The 23174-nt window shown below is 43.8% G+C and overlaps 1 protein-coding gene and 2 long non-coding RNA genes across 7 annotated transcripts in view; 1 reads left to right on the forward strand and 2 right to left on the reverse strand.

Annotated features, from left to right (window-relative positions):
- The window catches only part of nfia (nuclear factor I/A), a 128679-nt gene extending 119688 nt beyond the window's left edge, over nucleotides 1–8991 (reverse strand). For 2 of the 3 annotated variants that reach the window (XM_069520059.1, XM_069520027.1), the window contains exon 1: nucleotides 4470–4625. In XM_069520059.1, the coding sequence (XP_069376160.1) occupies nucleotides 4470–4565 (96 nt within the window). In that variant the 5' untranslated portion in view covers nucleotides 4566–4625. Of the gene's footprint in view, nucleotides 1–4469; nucleotides 4626–5418; nucleotides 5511–8943 lie in introns of those variants that run through there. The other variant, XM_069520066.1, reaches the window with a different exon arrangement.
- LOC138406800 (uncharacterized) lies at nucleotides 4634–7309 on the forward strand. Of its 2 annotated transcripts, none has more exons than XR_011240181.1 (3): nucleotides 4634–5163; nucleotides 5389–5540; nucleotides 7005–7309. It is a non-coding gene; the product is annotated as an uncharacterized lncRNA (long non-coding RNA). The 2 variants fall into 2 exon arrangements; XR_011240180.1 differs by having other exon boundaries at nucleotides 5392–5540.
- Nucleotides 8992–21599: 12608 nt separating the features above from the next.
- Nucleotides 21600–22959, reverse strand: LOC109645722 (uncharacterized). Of its 2 annotated transcripts, none has more exons than XR_002203881.2 (2): nucleotides 22681–22959; nucleotides 21600–22362 (listed from the first exon to the last, which is right to left on the reverse strand). It is a non-coding gene; the product is annotated as an uncharacterized lncRNA (long non-coding RNA). The 2 variants fall into 2 exon arrangements; XR_011240735.1 differs by having other exon boundaries at nucleotides 22473–22959.
- Between the last annotated feature and the right edge of the window lie 215 nt (nucleotides 22960–23174).

Here is a 23174-nt window from a genome sequence, read left to right on the forward strand (position 1 = left end):
ATGTTACATGGTGAGGGACAGATCTGATCATCGTCCCCACAGAGTCCAGTTTTTTTAATCACCACACACAAACATCCATGTCGTTCCCTCCATAAAGCTCATTACTGTTGGTGTGTGTCAGTCAGACCTCTGGTGAGGGTCTGACCCTCCTCTGAGAGTCTGGTTAACGAACTGGACCTCACGCAGACCACAAACACAGAGTGGAGCTGCTGTTAGCCCGCCACGAGTCACTGAGTCACAGAGGTGCGTGTCAGTGTGGTGGGAGCTCCACTACAAGTTACCATTGTTTTTAATCTGAGCAGCTGCACCTTACCTTAATCTGCATCATAAAATCATGTATTTGTCAAATGACTAATATTTGTGGGTTTGATGCTTTTCACAGTCAAACCAAACATTTGAAGTCACAATGGATTATGGGAAATTAACGGGGACTTCTTGTATAATTATAAAAATGAAGTGGCTCATATATTAGGACCAATATTTTAAATAAAAAGAACCTGAGTTTTTTGAAGTCTGAGTTGATATAAAAATACAACAGAAAGTTGAAATGACTGAAAATATATGCTGAGTATTCAAAGACTTGAATAAGGCCATGAGCCGAAAACAAAAACACATTTGAGACGAGAAGGAATCTGACTTCTGTATAAAGAGCAAGTTATTTCAATGTCTGAAGATAAAACACACATTTGTTCCTCTGTGTGTGTGTGTGTGTGTGTGTGTGTGTGTGTGTGTGTGTGTGTGTGTGTGTGTGTGTACATAGCTCGTATTCATCCACCACAGGGGTTAACAGGATTTCTATGGGAATACAAGTGACGGCCCCATAATCCATTATCAGTGAGCAAACCACAACCCGTCATACACCCCCCCCCACACACACACACACCCCACACACACACGTCTTTGTATAGTTGTGAGGACACTCTTAAGCCCTTTCTCTCAAACCAAATCCTTAAAAAGCTGTTTGAATTTGCGAGGACCACCTGAAATGTCCTCACAACACTGGTTTTGAACACGACTTTGTCCACACAACCATAAGGAGACACGCACACAGCTGGTTGTGTGTCCTATGAGAACCCTCTCCTCTCAGATCAGTTGCTGCTCCTTCATTTTTTTCCTCGGACGGACTTGAATCAGACCATTTCTCTTCCGTTTGGTACGAGGACGAAGAAGCTCTAATTATTCACAAGACCATTTAAACCTGTTTAAATTTGTATTATCTTTATGAATAAAACCACGTTTTACATTTAGTTGTTGTTCATTGTGGCGTTCTGTAACTTCACACACTGAATCTAGTGTTAATATTAATAAGACATGATCACACTGGAGTGTGTTTACTGGAGTTCTGCTGCACACGAGTGATCACATCAGTTTCACAGTCATTTGCAGTCGGCCTAAAAATTCCCTCACAATATATACGACCTGGCAGCGGTTCAAGTGTGATTACAGTGTGTTTTAATTTTTAAATAATTGTACTGGAGGTGCAGCGAAGCAGAGAGGTGCGAAAACATCGAAGGATTAAATGTAAATGTGTAGGTTTGTGAAGGTCAACAGAACGGACAGATGATGAAGGACTAAGAAAGAGGAAGCAAAAGAAAAGGATGTTATTCTAAAAGAAATTATGTTTGGTTTCATGTATTATATGTTTATATATTTGGAGATGCTAATTTTGGATTTCTCTGAGTCAATTTCAGGAGATATTTCCATCTCTTCTGATTTAATAAAATAATAGAATAAGAAATATGTAATGGGGGGAATAGTTTGAAAATTCAAAAAATGAATGAACTGCAAATGTTTTAAATGATATTTCAAACATGGCTTTGATTATATATGAAGTGAACTGAAGTTTACATTTTAGACCATTAATATCAAATAAATATATTAAATCAACAAACAGCAGTTTTTTGTCGGAGTCGTGTGAAGAATTAAAACGTGAGATTAAAAGTTCTAAATCAAAACACATGAACTGATCTGTTTCCCTCAGATGACCGGACGGAATCATCTGGAATCATCACAGCTGTTGTGTTTTTAAGCAGATAATCCTCTTTCTGCTTTGGGACGGTTTAACCTTTTTCTGCCGCTTCAGTCTCAGACACTGACGCCCCGGACGGAGGAGAGAGAGACTAATTATCCCGTTATGATCGTTTCAGAGCACCAGTGACAATTCATCAGAAAATACAAAACGTGTGATACAAAAGTCAGTTTAATTAAGAAGTATTAAATATATGACGGATACTGATCGATGTATTTGAAAAAGCAGAGATTTTGATTTGATAAAGACTGAGAGCAGGAATTTTACTGTTTGAATCCCTGTTGGTTCTTAGTTCATTTTAATATTCAAAAATAAAGCCTGAAGAAAATCAAGCAATTAGTGTTAAAGGAAAAGAAAACTAAGACTTTTTATTTGATCCAAAAGATTTGGATTTTATTGTGATGTTCTTTTATATTATATTTTATTTTTAATATTGGATGATTTTTTGCATCAGAGGTACAAAACTGGAGATGTAGCTTATGAAGGAAGATCATAATTAAACATTGAACTTTAAAAAGATGAAAAAAATAATACAAACAGTCAGTTCAGACTTTTTAAACTGACACCGTGGGACATGGGGATATTTGTGAATTCACACATTTTAAAAACTAAAACCTTTGGGACGTTCAATGTAAATTCAAAAACAGAAAAGTCAGGACATTTTAAGTGGAATGCATTATGTGTGAAGATTAACTTCCTATTTGAGACAACAAATTACAGGGACAAGTTACTGAGTCAAACATCACAACTAAATTTAAAATTGAATTTTTAGAAATCATGTCACACCATGAATTTAAGCTTTTCTCACCTCAGATTTTATCAGAAAGCAGAAAACTACGATGATTCACGATCAGATATTAAAACACAGCATCTCCTTCACAAAAAGCCGCTTTAAAGAAAAAAGTCCCTGAACAGACTGATCTCTTTCAAAATAAAATTCTGCTCTGGCCGAGGAAGCCCGGCACATCCAGACCCCCCGCCTGCACCTACCCACCCACACACACACACACACACACACACACACACACACACAGGAACAAAACTCTCCCACTCACCAACTGAAATCCACACACACAAGTATGCACAGCTATCCTTGTTAGGACACTACACTGACTTTCATTCATCGTGGACAGCTCAATCATAACCCTCCACCTCAAACACAAGCTCGGAGAAGACATCCTGTCTCATTAAGACCTCATGAGGACCACCGGTCCCCACAAGATGAGTTTAAATACTGAGAGAGGTCCCAAGAAGATGACAAAAAGACACACACACAAAATCCCCTGAGCAGACGACCACAGCGGGCGGCAGAGTAAAAAGACTCCCGTCAACACCGACGGGCTGCACGCCGCCGTCCTGCTGCTGGTGGGCTGGACGGAGAAAGTGAGTGTGTGCGTCTGTGTGTGTGTGTTATGGGGACGGGGGGGGGGCTTTGACCAAAAGGAATTCACAAAGTTCACGGTCCTGTTACACAGAGGATAAAGCCGCCTTTGTCTCTTTGGCAACACAACTCTTTTTATTCAGACTGGAGGAGAAGAACCTGCAGCGGCTGAACTCGGCGTCCGTCCCAGCTCGACCGACGCCGCTGACACCGTGTTAAATGTTAGCTGTGGCAGAAATGATGAGCTGTCCCCCAATGAACTTTCAGCGCTGAGCTCTTTCATCTCTCTGCCTCATTTGGACGAGCTGGTCACAATAGACTATTGAGAGAAACAAAAAGAAAAAAAACCCGACCCCCTCCTTGTCTCTCAGCGGAGTCACCAAACTCCCCCGTCTGTCAATTTGGTCTTCAGCCTCCCCCTTTATCCTCACAGCCACCGCACCAGTAGCGTGCCAAAGGTCGGCTGGCCTCGCTGACCACGACAAGCAGCTTAAAGTGGCCCAGTGCTGCGGCCCGGGCCCCGGCTCGTCCCGGGACACTGCCGCCGAGATGGGTGTGAGTCTGATGGAGGTGGGGGTGTTTGTTCCCTGGTGCGATGTAATTGCCACAGCGGCGGCGGTGATGTGTCAGAGCTCAGGAGCCGAGCGCGATGTTCAGTTTTGGTATTTCTCGGGCAGCGCACAGAAACAAAGCAAGACTTTTTCACCTAAGTTCCCCGTTAATCAGACGGAACGAGAGAAAGACAGAGCAGCGGATGACAAGAGGAGGCTCTGCGTCACGACAGCAGAAGGAGAGGAACAAACCCCCTGCCGCGGCTGCAGACCTGAGCTGGCACCCGTCCGCTAACGGGACACCACGGAGACAAGAGGCGCCGTCAGAGAAAACAACAAACAGTCCAAGCGGCTCACGAATCCAAATAAAACTGAAAAAGCTCTGCCACAAGAAGAAGAAGAGAAGGAGGAAGCAGGACAAGGGTCTGGTCCTTTTTTGGGTGAAGAGAAACAAGAAAGAAAAAAGTAAGAAAAAAAAAAGAAAATGGAGCAAGTTGTGCCAACTTACCATCCACCAGGTCCTGGCTGAGATGTCGTAGCAGAGCTGCCATTTGATGGAGCCTTCCGAGGTTTTCCCTGCCATTACGCTGTCAGCAAGCTTCATCTGATGCGAGTGCGCTCAGTGGAGATAAGACACCTAATTGAGAAAACATTTGCACTGGCATGTTGGGCAACATGTAGCCCGCTCCATACCATATGGAATCATGGGTAAAAAAAAAAAAAAAAAAGCTCCTTGACAATGAACCAATCTCATGCAGACCCCGTGGCAAGGTGAGCGGCAGTCATCTGCTCAGAGAGAAACACACACACACACACAGGCTCTCACTCACACACACACACAGGCTCTAACACACAGGCGCTCACACACACAGGCTCTCACTCACACACACACACACAGGCGCGCTCACACACACACATACACACACACACACACACACACACACACACACACACACACACACACACACACACACACACACACACAGCCGAGCAGAATGATGAGCCTTTTTTCCGCTTCGCCGAGCGCCTCGGGTCGCTTCTCCCTTTTTTTCTCCTCGGGTTTAATCAGGGCTTATTCTTCGTTATCATCATCATCACCACCAGAAGAAGAAGAAGACGGCTGCTCCGGCTAAACTCAACTGAACCAACTCCAAACTACTTGTACCTGTTTTTTTATGGCCACTTTAACGGGACGGACGCAGGTAGAGGGAGGGAGCAAGAGGGAGAGAGAGAGAGACAGAGAGAGAGGGCAGAGGGCTGAAGCTCCGCGGGGCGGTCAGTCCTCCGGACACATGGAACTGCTTACAGACTATCATGCTATGTTTTGTTTTGGGTTTCCATCCTTCCTCGTCCCCCCCACCTCCCGTCTCACCCCTCTCTCCCCTGAATCCCCCCCATCCTCTTTCCTGCATCCCTCTTTCCTTCAGCAGAAAACTCCTGTGTTTAGGCATAAATACCTCTAGACAGACGGATCCTGTCGGAGCCCGGAGAGGAGAGCAGACCCTTTTCTTTCACCGTGAAGATGCCGACCGTTAGCGCTGCCGCTCGCCTGAAAGAAAAACATGACAGCGCTCCATCAGTAAGTTCCTTCACTTCACATTTCTGCTTTACAGCAGTGAACGTCAGATCCAGTGAATAAGTTAGAAACGTCAATGTATTTACCAAAGCTGAAAATAAATTCTAACTCGAGTAAAAGTAAAGAAGTATGTTGGGTAAAGTGGCTCCTGTCAGGTTTTTTATTGTTAGACATTTTATTATTATTATTCATATTTATATTAATATAATAAATGTATATATATAAATATATATATATATATATATATATATAATAAACTTGTGACCACCGTTTTTATATTATATTCAGTGGGGGTGAAGTTAATTCTAACTGATTTTTATTTATTTTACTGTTGAGACTGTTGAGTTTTTATTTTATTTGTAAAGTCTTAATGTGCAAAGTAAAAATATCTGTCAGATAATTCTTTACAAAGCTTGTATTAATACTTGATAAATCATTTACAAATTCTTTAAAGTTGTAGATTATAAAGAAGAAACACAGTTGATCTACAAGTCGCAGCTACATTTAATTACAATGAGCTGTTTCATTTTCCAGTTTTTATATTGTCATATTTTTCACACTAAACCCATGTAACCATGTTCTCATGTCAACAAATCGTGAATTTAAAATGAATTTGCTCCAGAGTCGTAGATTAAGGAGGAAGCTTCAAGTCAAAATCACGAGCCAAAGTGAAGAGAGACAAACATTTGCACCTTTACATCAAGCCAAAGGTTAATTCTTATCAAAAGGCTGGTAACTGCCACATAAAGCATCAGCAAAGGATTTAAAAGAATAAGAGTAGTTATGAGTCTCAATCCCTGTCTGTCATTCAGGGTAAAGTAAAAGTATCGAAAGATAAAAATAAAACATTTTTGATTAAATTAAAATGAATAAAAGTCAGAGCATAAAAACAAGAATAATTTGTGAGCACATTTGTTTTTGATTGATTTGATTATTTAACTACTCAAACGCTGCGTTTTACATCAGAACTTCTCATTTTGAATTTTACTAGAGATTCTAAAAAAGATACCAGTGTACCAAAAAAATAAATAAAATTATGAACATGACATCAAGTAAATTTCCATGATATGTAAACTCAATTTAATTCTCCATTTGAATATATGTATGTGTTCCTATCCATGCAAAGCACCGACCTGCAGTGGATATGGAATATTTATCTGACAGCAGTTGAGCTGAAGAGGTTAAATAATTAGTTGACGTACAGTAAATCCATGGCACAAGAGTGTTTCTTATAAAAATGATCAACATGAAAATATTATATTTGTATTGGGGATTTTGTTTTATTAATTCTTAAAGTCAGACAGCTGGATTTTCCTGACACAGATCTGTGCATGTGAACGCAGCGCTGGAGATTTGATTCACTGAGGGTTTTTTAACCCAAACAGAAGCACAAGCTCCTTTTTCTAATCACACCACGAGCTATGAGATTTAAATATGTCTGATGGTTCTTTCTCTTTTTCTCTGCAGGTCAGAGTAAAAACACAAACACAGAAAGAACAAGAACCGAGCGGCATCCCATCACATCGCACATCAGCAAACATGTGCTTTAACCTGTCTGTTGGTGCTGAAGTTAGTGGGGGGGTAATGAAGGGTTCAGAGGGAGGTGTGTGTGTGTGTGGGGGGGGGGGGGTCTGTGAAGCTCAGGTTCCTAATCAGAGGGGGAATACCTGAACCACAGCAGAGCCACCATCAAACAGTTCTCCCATTGTGGCGGCCAAACCAAGGAATGCGATTCAGCCAGAGATATAAAGGGGACGGCCGGGACGTCCGAAGGGAGGGGGGGGGTAAGGTACACCAGGCCAGGAGGTGAAGAGAGGGGGTGATGGGGGGTGATGGGGGGGGTCTACAGTTGATAGAGTCTGTTTTCATATTAAAGGTCCCTGACAATTCAACTGAACTTCAGAGTTTAAATATAATAAACTTTGGAGTCTTTAAAAAAAACCAATTAATTTAAAGTAGAGAACAAGTTCCAAGATGAAACTGAATCAATGAATTATTCAGAACCAACTGATAATCAATACTCTTTATGTGCCGTCATGTCAGGGAGACAGATTCATGATTTGAGTTCAGATGTTCTCATTATCAACCAAATACTTTAAATAATACTTTAAAGTAATATTCATCATATTGATTTTCTAAGACCTGATCAATGTATTGACACTGGATTGATCCACCCACCATTAACTACTGTTCTGAACCATTATTTCACTTTATGATTGGACCTTTAAACCTGTTGTCAGACTGTTTCTTAAGAGAATGTGAAGGTGGTTCACCGCTAAATGTTCTCATTTATAAAACCTATAAATCCCCGAGCAGCGCTGGGAGTGACTGGAGCACAACTACGATAACTAGCAGTAACCAGCAGTAACTAGCAGTGCAACTCATCGGTCTTCAGATGAAGGATCACGATCACTGAACTCAAAGTGTGAGTTGACCGTCTTGAGTCAAATGGTCTTTGTGAATATGTCAGTGAGTCGTTATGTTGAGTTCTGACTGATTCTTCACTTGACCAACTAACCAGTCAGTACTTGACCAACTGACCAGTCAGTACTTGACCAACTGACCAGTGACCATGAAGGATCACCTCAGTGAGGAGCTTCAGAGAACTCAGGCTTCAGACTCTTCTCTCAGTCACTCTGCATAACCAACACTACTAATCAGCTAACTAAGCTAAGTTGACTTAGCATCCAACCCAGTGGGGAAAATGAAGGAAACTTTTATTTTTAACTACAAGTTTGATTCCAGTTTAATTGAATTAGTTGTCAGGTCTATAAACGCAGGAAGGTTTGTGGCTTCTGTTCAACTGAACAAGTTAGAAACTGAACTGTTCTAAACGACTAACCAACCTCAGCTCATCTGTTCCAGCTGTTAAAGTGACCAGCTAGCTGACCAGTTAGCTAAGCGGCTAGCTAACTTTACCCATCGTTAGAGGTTAACAGAACTAAAAGTCAACTCTCCACTCACCTGAATCTCGTCCACAGGGTTTAAACTCACCCACCAGCTGCTAACTAACTAACTAACTTACTTTATTAAACCGAGGTGACTGTAACCAAACCGCTTTAGCTGCTAACACAGTTCGCGCCATAGAAACTTTCAGTGACGACATCTGGAAAAGAGATGCACGAAACAACTTTTAACATTTGTATTTAGAAATATTAAAATACGCCGAATTCACTATTAGTATGTTCTAATTCTTTTGCACTAGTACAGGTGCTGATAACTACGAGGTGGATTACTTGAAACGTGGAGTGAAGTTAAAAACGCGATGATTCTGCTCCAGGTTCTGCTCGAGTGAGGAGCGTCTCGTTTCAGCGGGTTTGAACACTCAGTTATAATAAAGACACTCTGACGTCACATGGAATCTAAACATGTGTGTGACATGTATGTTTCATGTGTGTTCGCTCACATGTGACTCAAGTCTGATCCGATGTTTGATTCAAATGGTGAAACTCAGTTCTCCTGCTTCAGAGCAGCTCACTCAGCGTCCTCCATGACACTGATGATGATGATGATGAAGAAGAAGAAGGTGAAGAGGCTCCATGTAGATCAACACCAGATACACCTCCACCTGTCCACCACCTCCTCCACCTCCTCCACCTCCACCTGTCCTCCACCACCTCCACCTCCACCTGTCCACCAGCTACACCTGTCCACCCCCACCTGTCCTCCACCACCCTCACCTGTCCACTAACTCCACCTCCTCCACCTTCACCTGTCCACCAGCTCCACCTCCTCCACCTCCACCTGTCCACTAGCTCCACCTCCTCCACCTCCACCTGTCCTCCACCACCTCCACCTTCACCTGTCCACCAGCTACACCTGTCCACCTCCACCTGTCCACCAGCTACACCTGTCCACCTCCACCTGTCCTCCACCACCCTCACCTGTCCACTAACTCCACCTCCTCCACCTTCACCTGTCCACCAGCTCCACCTCCTCCACCTCCACCTGTCCACCAGCTACACCTGTCCACCTCCACCTGTCCTCCATCACCCTCACCTGTCCACTAACTCCACCTCCTCCACCTTCACCTGTCCACCAGCTCCACCTCCTCCACCTCCACCTGTCCACTAGCTCCACCTGTCCACCAGCTACACCTGTCCACCTCCACCACCTCCACCTGTCAACCAGCTCCACCTCCACCTGTCCACCAGCTACACCTCCTCCACTTCCACCTGTCCACCAGCTCCACCTGTCCACCACCTCCACCTGTCCACCTCCTCCACCTCCACCTGTCCACCACCTCCACCAGCTCCACCTGTCCACCTCCCTCCTAACCCCCCTCCAGCTGATCTACCTTCTTAAAGACATAGTAGCTCTGGAGTCCAGAGCTCCGTCTCTTTGTCTCACAGCTCCGTCTCCTCCACCTCCTGAGGGACACAGCAGACTCTGCTAAATGCTCCTCTGTGTTCAGCAGCTGCTCTCTGACTGAGTGTGTAGCTGCTCAGCAGGTGGAGGACAGACATTTTGTCCCACAGCTGCTTGTGCTTTAAGCGTCTCTGTTTGATTCTACAAACATCATTTTATTCTGTGTAACTGTGACATGAGACACAAACACCACATGTGTACCGATTGTAACTGTTGGTGTTAAATTAAGATAATTACATTGAGATGTGAAACATTAAACATATCACAACATCCTGTGTTATCAGAACGTGATATAATTAAACTTTGTTCCTGACTGATGCTGTAGTAAATATCTGAACGTTGAGTCATTAGCATGAATTCCTTGTTTTAAAATCTTCCTGATGTCGAATTTAATGCAGCAATAAAAAGAATAAAAGCTTAAAGATTAGATTCAGAGGTACAGTGTGTGTTTCATTTCTGTTTCAGTATTAACATGAAGAGTGTAAACTGATATTTATGTCTTCTTGTAAAGAAGCACTGAGACATGAGGAGCGTTAGAAATCTAATGAAACCTAATTTAATGTAAATAATAAAGTCTGTTCACACAGAGATGCTGCTGCTGGTCGTTCATTCAGCTCCCAGTAGGAGGCAGTGTCGTGTTTCTGGCTTGTGTTTGGTGTTTTTATTCTGATTCTTCTGTTTCCACTCACCTGCTCCCTGACTCCTCCTGATGATCTGCTCCAGTGTTTCCTGTGCAACTCACAGACAAAGAAGTAGTTAGTTTTATGTAAATGTCACAGGACGTCTGGTTCTTACACGAGTCTGTTAAAACACATTCTTAAGAAAACAATTCTTTCAAAAGACCCACAATGAAAACCAGTTTGTGTAAGTCAGTGGTGAAAAAGTATGTAACGTATATTTACATTTAATTTAAAAATGTAAATTCTATATCTGCATTCATATCAAAAATATTTAAGGCTCGATATCATATCATACAATCTGAGTAATGTAAGACTTTGTAGGACGTGCAGACATCTTACCAGAGGTGACCGTTTTTATGATCCTGTTTGCTCCAGTAAAACAACATGAACTAAACTTCAGGGGCCTCGATGCAACACCTATGTTAGGTACATATGATGCACGTCCCTCAATATAATTGTGTCTAATCAAGTCAACTGGTCACTGATCAATACGCGATGCAGATTGTAAAATGTGAGGGTCCATATTTTGGCTTCACAGGTTAAATTCGTCCATGGACACTTGTGACCTGTCTTTAGAAACCAAGCTGTCAATGTAAAAGAATAATATTAAAATATGATAATTTAAAGCTGAGATTCAAAAATGAACTGAAATATTTCTATTGTTGATATTGTCTTCATCATTTCTGATATTATGAATACAAAAACTAAAAATGTTTGTTTAAGATGTAGAACATCAGCAAAGCAAAAAGACAAAAATAATTCTAGATCTGCAAATGTTTTCAGCAACAGCTAGATTAATTTAGATTGATCAGTACAAGCTGAATACTCTCTTCAGTTGTCCAGAGCAAAGATATATTAAATTCACTGTGATTTATGATAAAGGAAAAAAGCAGATCCTCAAACCTGAGCAGCTAAAACAAGAAAACGTTTTAAATAATCTTTATTCTGAAAATTATTAAAAACATTATTTAAAATAATTCTATTTGCCATTTGACTAATAATTCCAGCCTTTTTAATACAAATGCATTTTTTTTAAACTGCAGACGTACGTAAAGGTGAAAAAGTATAATACTGATAAGGCTCATTATTGAGGCAAAGCCTTTAATAGAAACTAAAACATCAAATCATAATAATCTAAATTTTGACAGATTTAAAGGACCTTTAAATGTTTGTGCAGTTTAAAGGAGAAGCTGGTAGAAACATCAGGATCCTGTCAGCACAAAGAGCCACGACACGTTTCTCCAATTTACCCCCAAAATCCAATAAGTTACCAAGATATGTGCATTTCACTTCCTTCCTCTCACAAACCAGGGAGAGAGAAAAAAGACCTGATTGTCAACATCTGTTTTCCCTTTGCCTCCTCTTTGTGGAGCATGGCGGTGCCCCCGGGGCGTCGCAGCAGCAGCACCCTGCCACCCAGCGCTACACCCACCCACCATCCGTCGCTGCACCCGCCCGGCCGTCCCACTGAAGCTCACTGAAGCCAAAGTGTCCATATGAAGACACATTAACGGGGACATTTCCCAGAGTAGCTCGCCAGCTGTCCTCCCACTGCCACAGTCACCACATCAGCCATATTAAATGACCCTTTGTCTTCTCCTCCTCCAGACTCCGTCCAAAAGAGCTTGTTCGAGTCGTCTCCTGTGAATTCTCTCCTCCTTCTCCCTCTAATTTTAAATGTTTAGCTCTGAAGCATGTGGACTTGCAGAACATTAGAGGATCGCTCAAACGGAGCATTTGACAAAAGCCAGGAAGCTGCGCTCCAAACAAGAGTGTTTGTTTTCATGCATTTTCCCCTCGTCCTGATTGCTGTCAGATGCCTTTGTGTTCCAGGTGGTTGAGACTGCAGAGGCAGATCCACACAGAGAAATGAACACCACACATCCCCCTTCACTTCTGCTGCGCTCAACATATACATATAAATACATATATATATATGTATGTGCATATATAAGTATATATATATTTATATACTGCACTCACTGCAAAGTGTCAATAGACCAAGGACTCTGACGAAAGGAAGTGGTTACTGTCAGGGGGCTGGAATCAGGACCGTGGGCCTGTGAGAGTGAAGAACATCAGATTCAGTGATGCTCGGAGTCTGAGGTCTGATCGGTGTTTGGTTCTGGCAGAATCGCCTCGTTGACGATCCAGTGATGACCGATGCTCTAACTGCTGACCCTCTGATTGGTGGACAACCCCCTCTACCCCCTGAGCCACAGCCACCCAGTTGTTTGGGCACATGGACTGTAAATAAAGATGGATGACACGACAGCCGTCACAAGTGAAGCCAAATCAATCAGTTATTTGATGATATGAGAACAGGTTGAGACGTCATGATTGACAGCTGACACTGAACTGTGATAGGTTGAGCACATGTGTGGGCCGGACCTCGATCCTGCAGATCCACTGGTCTGTTTCATGACATCGACGCTTTGTTGTACTTATTTATATTTTCCTATTTTCCTTCAAAGTAAGATTCATAGTGGAAGACAAAGACTGTAAATATGACGATGACCAGCTCCATGTCAGTGTTTGTATCTGGGATCGTTTGGCTTCTTTTCTGAATAACTGGGAGGAGTTGGAGACATGAGACACGTCATCCATCTTGATTTACAGTCTGCAGCATCTTGTTACATCACACTCAGTTAATCTCTTAAATACAGATGAATCCCTCTAACAGAGGAGAACTTCTCTGATTCTTACCAGAAAACTCAAGTAGAATTGATAAAAATCTTTTGTAATTCTTATTTCTATGAATCATTTGTCTAACGTTTGAAGAATACCTGCCGTTAACTAAAGCAGCACTAAGATGTATTTTGGAGCAGAATACTCCAACGTACGGCTCTTTCCAGGGTGTCCTGAACGCAGCCTGAGGACAGTAATCAGGACCTGCTGGACTCGTGCTCTGATGATTAGAAACACACCACAGATCACCCAGACATCTGCTTTAATGAGCAAAGGAAACAAATCATTGTAATAATGACTTCATTGTTCTGCAGCGGTGAAACATCCCCTGGCAGCTGCAGACGCTGCACCTACGGCTACAACACCAGCGCCCAGGCAATCAGTCCGAAGAGCGACTGGAATTAAATAAAGACCTTCTTGAAAATTCATTCATCAATTGAGTCATTGATCGGGAGGCGACAGCTGGATATCATCTGGAGGTTTCTGCTTCACCTTGTGTCTGATTTACTACAGCAACAGTGTGAGAACAACTTAAAATGTGTTTGACTTTGTAGTTGGGTCCATGTCCCGTCTGCTAACAAGGAGGAGGAGGGTGTTTCCTCTGTACAGAACTTTTCCCCAGAAGAAGTTATTATAAGTTATCATCAGGCTCTGCTGAGAAAATATTACATTATTGTAAAAATAATATACTTTTAGTGAATTAGTTTTTGTTAACCAATCAATCACAGTTTATTTGTAAAGTCTATATTCAAAAATCACAGTTTGTCTCATAGATTGTTGATGAGACATTAATGTGTCCTGTGTCCTTCACATTCTAGACGTCCAGCAGCAGAACTAGGAACTGGACCAGCTCTGACTGTGACTCCATCATGGAGGACGGTTTGAATGTTAGAGAGGGAGTCAGCCTCCAGAACTGAAGCTGAGATGATTCCACAGGAGAGGAGCTTGATGCTGAAAGCTCTGACTCCTCCTCTACTTGTAAGATTCAGTGGGACTTTAAATAACAGTTCATTATTATGCCATGTCTTCCTCCTGCCTCTTATTTCTATTTATCATTCTGATCATGTTGGAATGTTTTCATTTATCTACTCGTCTTCCATGTTTGATCTTGTTTTCAGAAGCTTTCCTCAGTTTGTCATCTGTCTTGCAGAGCGTCTGTAGTCCTGTTTAGAAAGGTGTTAAATGAGGTTTTAGTTTGTTGTGATCATAATGATGATGATATTAATGATGCTGTATGTTAGTGGGGGTGTAAAACATGCATTCCAGCTTTTAAATGGCCGCCTGGTGTCTCAGGTGATTATAGAGACAAAGTCACAGTGACTGAGAGCTGTGATCTCACACCTGATCAATGTCCTTCACTTTCTTCCAGTTAGCACGTCCTGCTGCTAACGCGGATCATTTCCTGCCGCAGACAGGAAGTTGAAGACCAATGGTCGTCCTCTGTCGGTGACGCTTGGTGAATTCAGTCGGAGCTGTGAGGATGAACAGTCTGTCACCGTGGATACTCGGTGGAATCAAGTGAACCACTGAGGTTAATATATTCCACTGGAGAGTCTCCACACACCAGAGCTGACACCTCCACTGTACAACAGCTGCTCCACTGCAGCCTCCGCTCACCGCGAGTGTGTCGTCCAAACATATTGATCGGAGAACGTAGAGGCTCCCAGAGAGCCAGAGGGTGTGTGTGTGTGTGTGTGTGTGTGTGTGTGTGTGTGTGTGTTGGGTTTTTGAGCGTTGGCCATAAGCACCATCTGCCTCTCCGTCACTCAGAGCCAAGATGTTCGGTCAGACCGAGCTTGGACGTGGTTTTGCAGCTCAGCTCATCCTCTCTGCTCGTTGTGTTCGGAGGTTGTTGTTTTTTTATTTCTTTGTGTTTGAGTGTTTGTGGAAGTTTCACTGATGAGACACTGCTGTCAATCTTTAAACATCTTTATTCACTCAGAGGGGGGAGGAGGCCGCTCGTCTACGTCCTGTGTGAGTCTGATCACTGGATTTGAATTTGTTGAACTCTACTCAGTGTTTGTGTTTAAGAGACTGTGACAAAAACAAATCTCCTTTAAATGGACAAACTCTGGTTAAAATAAAATCACATGCAAATATTTACACAATGAATTACTACAAAACCATGGCGCAAACTTTATGATTTATGACTCATTACATTAAACTACATACGTCCATGTGTCCCAATCACTGTCTGAATTATATTATAAAGATGAAAAATTAAAATGAAAACAATTAACATAGATCTTTTTGTGAACTGACTCAGGGTGTGGACAGAGATGTAAATGGTTTCCAGGCCTTTTTAAAACTTTTTATCATCCTCACATATTTATAAAATCACAGTGTTCGAGTCGTCATCTCTTCCTTCTGATACTCTGAGATATGCGGTTGTTCCCATATTACCCCTCAGAGCCGTAGAGCTGGTGATATAAAGTTGTTATAAATGAGGTCACGGGCAGAAGGTGTTGCTGTTATTTTGTCGGCTGCTTGTTTATCTCCACCAGAGGAACAAATGTCACAGGTCACCTGACAAAGATGCTTAATAACGGACAAACCTTCACGTCCAGATTAATGAGGAGTTTCATGCGTGTCCTCCTCAGCGTTATTTCCCTCAGATGACTCCATGCAGTGTCCTTGAAGGCTATTTATACCCTGCGACCTTTAGCCGTGTCTTAATGGATTATCAGAAGGCCCTCATCCATTCTGCTGGGTGAGGGCTGACGGTCACGTTGGCACAGAACATTGAAGTTTTGGAGTGATTTGTTCGGCGCTTTTCCTGATAAAAAAAATGCACTGAGGCATCGCACTTCCCTCCAAACAGGCCCCGAAGACACCGGAGCGGCAGCCAAGAGACGCTGCTGCCAAAAGTGCTGCAGCTCTTCCCCTAAAACTAGATATTGTTCAGTTTGTGTTGGCATCCGAGCGGACAGGCGGGGCTGGTAGCCAGAGACACCGCGGCTGTGCTGATGTCCATCTTGGCACATCACAGCCGATCAGGAAGAGAGACGGTGAGTGGCAGCCAAGCCTGTCATCCTCATGTCCTGTGACAGCCAGGGTCTACACACAGACACACACACACACACACACACACACACCCTGAAACCCTGCTGCAGCCCCAAACTTCCCTCCTCCAGCTTGTCCTCTTCCTGCCGGCCCGTTGGTTTGTCTGCTAACTGCAGCGACTGTTAGGAACGAGTTAACATGTTGTAGATAAACTGTTATAGTTCCATTAGAACTCATATTAGCTGCCTTGTTTATGAGGCTGATGTTTTCCAAATGGCAAAGATCCTAAAATCAGAATCTAGTTTTGTTGCCGAGCAGGTTCACACACACACGGAGGTTACTGCTGTGTGTTTGTGCAAGTTTAAATATAAGAAATAGGAAACAAGGATTTTAAAATACTATAAGCACATCGTTAAATTTCATTTCCTTTGTTAATTTTTTTTTTTTTTAAGAAGCAGTGAATATTTGCTTCTAAATGTTTCGTCAGCGATGAATTCAAACCACTTCTTATCTCAGCATGTTTCCACGATGGTCATTAAATGAAGGGTAATAATAATCATTGTTCTTCCTCAGTGACTGAACGTGCGTTAAACAGACTCACGTTCTTCCCTCCAGTGAAACCTTCAGTGCCCAGAATGGACCAGGTGGTTTTCTCTTGTCTGTTATTGACACTGAAGACAGAGACTCAATCAGCTGTAAAGAGCAGGTCCAATAGCGTGACATGCTGGTTTTGGGATGTGGGGGGGGTGGGTGAAAGCTGGATCTAAGATTTCCCCCCCTCAGTATAATGCCTCCTTTGTTGTGACAGCAGATTAGAGACTGGAACTGAAGTTCACAGAATACCTGCTTCCCCCTGAGTGCACTGCCTGAAAGCTCACTTTTATTCCTCGTACCTTTGAAATCTTCTTCTCCAGGCAGCCGCTCCGAGCCGGGTCGCTTTCATCAGCTGACTCGGTGGAAGCCGGCGGCGGAGCACAAGCCTCTGGCCTCAGCCCGTCCATCTTGACCGCAATCTTCTCTGATACCCGATCGTCCGACTGTCATGACGGGAAAGATTCAGCTTGTGTGGAATGAAATCAGGTTTTAACAAAGCTGACGCTCTTCCTGTTCCAACCTAAAGGTCATCTTTGTGTTAAATGAACTCTTCGTCCCCCTCTTCTTCATCACAGTGTTTGCTGAAAAGACGGATGAGATTCTCATGAATGTTTCCGAGCTCAGACTTCAGAGATCAGCGTTGTTCTTTTTAAAGAAACTACTCTACAGCAGAACAACGTTGAGAATCATGACGGCCTGGGGTTCCCTCTGGTTTAAATCAGTTGCTCACAGAACTTTTCATTTCTATTCCTGTTTACGTGTCGGATCATGAACATCAACATCACGTCCATTATGTCATGTGTCCAACTTTACACTTGACTCCAGGTCACGCGTCTTCCAGCAGCTGCTGCAGGAAATATAACATAAAGGTTAATGAGCCTGAGGGACAGAGACAAAGAGTCCTCACCTGTGGTCACTGAGTCATCATCAGTTTCAGTTCCAGACGAGCATCAACCCTGTCCAGCGCCATCTTGGTTTTTCGAAACCAGAAATAACCATATATGGAGGAGTGGAGGGTGGAGCCTGAATGAGAACCCAGGGACACTGCACGCCCACCTACACCTGTCACCCATTGGACGGTTCTAGCCGTCAATCACACTGTGGTATCCACCCCCAGATACATCCAGTGCTTTTGGTCTGTTTGACTGAATAATTGACTAAACGAACATCAGCTGTAATGAATTGAAAGAACCAACTCTGGATATTTTTCTGGATCTGCCCGAACAGAAGAAACTTCCTTCCAGGAGCCGCTCCCTCCCTGAACCAGCGTTCAGAATAAGATCCCACACTGACGACATTTAAAGTTTGTTGTTTGTGTCTGGAGGATGAAATCAAAACTGGAGAATGAGGCTGTGCCTCCTGCTCAGAGGAGCTGCTCCTTCCAGAATGAACCTGCTCCCTGCTGATGAATGAAGACATTAATTGAAAATGGTCACTATAGGAGATCCCAACATGAGGCGGAGAGACGTGCCAGCCAGATAGTGCTGAAAGAAAAATGAGATGCTGGGAGGAAAAATGGGTGAGAGGGGGACAACAGGAGGGAGGGAGGGAGGACAGGGACACAAAGGACAATGTGCGGTATGAAGGTTATCTCTCTCTCTCTCTCTCTCTTTCTCTTTCTTTCTCTGTTAACTGTCTCTTTTTCTTTATTTTACTATAATAATTTAACCATCACCTTCAATAACTTCAGTTAGAGATAAAAACAAAACCCAGAAAGTAGGTTTCATATTTTACATAAATATTCTGCTTCACATGAATACAAATCATAAATACACATTTGATCCTTCAGTAGATCAGAACTATAACAAACTATACATATATATACATATGTTTATATATATATATATATATGTATGTATATCCCTCACACCACAGATTTCAGGCTCCTCTCTGCAGCTTCTCTATGTAAATTCAACACAAACACATTGTCTTCCATCTTCTTTATTTCATGTTCAAGCTGGAACGTGCCACAACACGTCTCTTCCCCTCCACAGGCTGTGATTCGTGCTGTTTCCGCCCTCCAGCCCTGTTTTTAAAAACCTCGACCTGAGCTCTGACCGTGTCGTGCCGTCGTCGCCACGGTTTACCGCAGGCAGCGATCTGCGATGGCCACCAGCCCCGCCCGTTTATTTCTCCAGGAAGCAGCACGGCTCGTTTCCCCTCCTCCTCTCACTTGAACTGCTGTTTAGCATAATTAATGTGATCGGCCCACAGCGAGGCTCAGTGAGCTCGAGCGGCCTCCTGCCACCGGGAATCACATCGCTGGGTTAACTAGTTTAACGGCAGAGTGGACGAGGCCGCGGCTAAACACTGGAGAGAGATCAGCCTGTGAGCAGGGAGAGCTCAGTGAGGAGCTGAGGTTTGAACAGACCGTTGGACTGGACCTCAGGGAGGCTGGTGCATCAAGTGTTTCTACAGATGGACGAGGTCTCGGACAAAACTCAAACTACAATACCTCTAATACCAACGCTGCCAGCTTTTGTCTCGATATCGTTCGGAGTCTGTGCAGCTGCGATCGCGGAGTTCAAGCTCGACCAATCAGGAGTCTCAGCTGTCAATCATGACGTCACAGCTTGTTTTTACATCATCACATAATTAATTCAAACTAAACTGATCAGAAACATTGGTTCATTACTAACATGGAGGAGGAGTTGTTTATGATCTGCAGCCACCCACCAGGGGGCGATCAAGATGACTTCTCTTAACCTGTCATGTGGTCCATCTTTAGTTACTCTGGTTCAGGCTCCGCCTCCTCTTCATCCCAGAAGAAACGCTGCTCAGCTGCTTGAACTGTGAAAACGGAACCTTGACCCAAACACTAAAGATTTGAACTTTCTGTGGTAAAACTGGAACGTTAGTATAATAACCTCCGAAACTTTCTCTGGGAAATCGATATATAAAAAACATTCAAATATAATTTATGAGTGAACGTAGATTCATGCACAGATGTGATGGAGAATCTCTCTGCTGGTTTAAATATAACCTCAGTGCAATCAGGACGAGGGAGTGACCTCCAAGACTGAGCCAAACCTCCTCCTCATCCTCCTCTTCATCCTCCTATTCGTCCTCCTCATCCTCATCCTCATCATCCTCCTCCTTCTCCTCATCCTCATCCTCCTCTTCATCCTCCTCTTCGTCCTCCTCATCCTCATCATCCTCCTCCTTCTCCTCATCCTCCTCATCCTCCCTCCTCTTCATCCTCCTCATCCTCATCCTCCTCCTTCTCCTCATCCTCATCCTCATCCTCCTCATCCTCATCCTCCTCCTTCTCCTCATCCGGCCTCCTCTTCATCCTCCTCATCTTCATCCTCCCTCCTCTTCGTCCTCCTCATCCTCCTCCTCCCTTCACTCATCCAAAACATCAACACCGTGGATGTTGTTGTTTTTAATAGGAGGACATCAGATTGTCGTCTCTGTGTGAAGACATATGTTGCCCCCCCCCCCACAGCACCATCTCGAAGTCTCAGTCAGAGCTCCTCATTTCACAGCTAAGATTCATTTCGACCTTGTGATTGAAGTCAAAGTTCTTGAATAAGAAACAGAAGAAGCCTCACATTAGATTTCAACAAATATTTGTCTTCATCAAAGTCCGACAGAAAAAAAAGACATTAGAGGTTTCCATGTCTCCTGTCGGCTTCAGTCATCGATGTGTTTTAAGACCAGAGGACATAATTCATCCTGTGAGCAGCAGCCTGGACGCTACTGGTTAGACGAAGACAGAAACCTCAATGATGTCTCTTTACCAAGCGTTGGCGTCAACACTTGCAACGAGTGTCTCTTCCTGTCCAACACCTTCCTTTGCCCGGCTGACCCACGTTAACTGCATGTGACAAATAAAACTTGAAATGAAGGAGAAAAAGAAAATGAGGTTTGGGATTTTATTTCAACATAAAACCAAAATAGAGAACAAGCAGCGTGGTGGTGAAGAGCTGAAGTCTGTCTCTTGGCATCGTGACCGTCTTCCTCTCTCGTTCCCAGTGAGGACAGATTAACAGACAAGTGCAGCAGTCTGGCAGCCATGGACCCCCCCCCCCCAGAGAGAGAGAATTATCCCGCCCCTGTGCAGGCCCCGATACCACAGCTCCTGCAACAAAACAGCTTTTCACGCCCAAACGCCCAGAGGAGGACGGCACCATAATAAATAACACTGCAGCTCAGAGGACGAGCGTCTCCAGCCGTGTCCCCGCTGCCAGAGAGGTGGGGACGGATCCAACCTCTACAGGCTCGGTTGTAGCTCCTCATCTTTATCTCTGCTCTCCTGCTGCTCAGGAGCCTGTCACCTCTCCAGAGTTAAAAGCCCGACACAGACTCACAATGAGGAGGTGGCTGCGGCTCAGAGCGAGCGGAGGCCGAGGGTCAGCCGACTGAAAACAAAGCTTGGCTCGGCTCGGGACGCCTGGCTCCGTCCTCGCTGGCCCGTTCCCTCGGGTCAGGGGGCACAGCGGTGGGGATGGAGGCTGATCAGGAGCTGGCTGTGAGGAGGTAGTGGTCTTCATCAGAGCCTGGCTCTGCTCCACCTCTGCCCCGAGTCCTGAAATCTGATCCTCTGCTCTTCAGCCAACATAATACATCCCATAATAACATCATGTGACTTCCCTCGATTAAAATACTAAGGAACCCGTTGTTCCGTCGTTTACAGATTGTCCCCTCGTTGGGTTTGTTCATCACGCTGCAGCCTCAGGTTCAAACTTTGTCAAGTGAGATTCTATTAACGACAAATAAACTGAACCAGCTCTGATGAACTTTATTATCAAACCTGTATATTAACAGATCATGTAACATGTCACATGTCACATGTCACATGTGTCATGTGACATGTTACATGTCCACATAGTTTTGACCATGTGCTGCCACAGACTGAACTTTAGGAAAATGAAGAAAACATCAGATTTCAATTCAGTAAAATATTCAATATTAAAAGAATCATTTTGATCCTCATGTGTTTCACATGTTTGATTAAAACATGAGGCTCCTCAGATGGTTGAAATATTCACATGAGCATATTTTCATAATCACGTTATATCGTGTGTGATTCAGACGAACATGTTCTCGTGCTGGTGACTTCATTAAATCCAAACTGTGACATGTCTGAGAGGAAACAGAAAATATGTCGAGCGTTAATGTTAAACAATTCGTGGCTGCAGGCGCGGACCTGCTCTAAAATATTTAAATTGAATCTGGAACAGAGCCACGGGTGCTTGTTTTCAAATCCTGTCTCTGCCCCGCAGGTTTGTGGGAGTTACCATCGTCTTCCAGCTGCAGGTCAGATATTTTCCAAAATGTCCAAGTGGATGTAAATGGGACATATTTGAGCAGTTAGAGGCAGCGAGGCTCGATCCCGGCTCCAGGGCTCCATGTGCATGTGAGAGTCATCAGTCTTCGCCTGCTCCACCTGCTCGCTGGGGACGACAGTATGGAGGCCGTCCCTGATTAGCGCCCGATGCTAACTGCTGTGACAGAGGGGCCCGTTCAGGGGACGAGGGGGGGGGGTCCTGCCAGGCGACAGGACTGATTAGTGTCGATTAATGGTTGTTAATATCATCGGGGACTTTTCCCCGTGTCACCAGAGAACACACACTCATTAATAAGTGCTTCCAATTACCGTCATTAGCCCGAGTTTGTCCTCTTCTAAACACTTCAGTTTGTTTCTGTGACAGAATCGTCCCCGAGCAGCACGAGGACAAAACCAACGCTTCAGACGAGTTGTGAGAAACTTCAGAGAATCACACTGATGGAAACCGTCATGGGTCACACCCACTCATCTTTGAAGTGACCTCGTATCACTGGCTCCTCGTTTGGTGTGAACTCACCGTACAAGACGCTCAGAAGCTCCATGTGCGATGTCTCCAGCGTCAGTCAGATGTGTCCTGGGCTCGCTCCGTGTCGTCAGACCTCAGGGTTCCTCAGAGTCTTTGTTCTCTCAGCCCCCTGTTGCTCCTTTAAGTTGACAGCTGTGGGTAATAAGTGTTTAAATGAGATAATTAACGAGGCTGTCAAACCAACACAGTGGGCTCTATTAGAGCCGAGAGCGTCCCTCCTCCTCCTCCTGTTAACACTGATCCTCACACTCTGTCTCACCGACTCGTGACATGAAGCAGTTCAAACTGGAACTGGCTCTGAGCTGCAGGTCCGAACAGGAAGTGAGTGAGAGAAACGAGCTGGAGCTTCATCCAGGGCAGAACGTTCAGTGAGAGGTTACCAGTGAAATAATGAATCTGAACGTCCACTGAGTCTCAGTTTATTATAATGTAAATGGAATGTTTTACATCCATGAAGAATAAAGTGAAATACTTCATCTACTCTC

Source organism: Paralichthys olivaceus, chromosome 3, assembly GCF_024713975.1.
Source record: "Paralichthys olivaceus isolate ysfri-2021 chromosome 3, ASM2471397v2, whole genome shotgun sequence".
NCBI lineage: Eukaryota > Metazoa > Chordata > Actinopteri > Pleuronectiformes > Paralichthyidae > Paralichthys > Paralichthys olivaceus.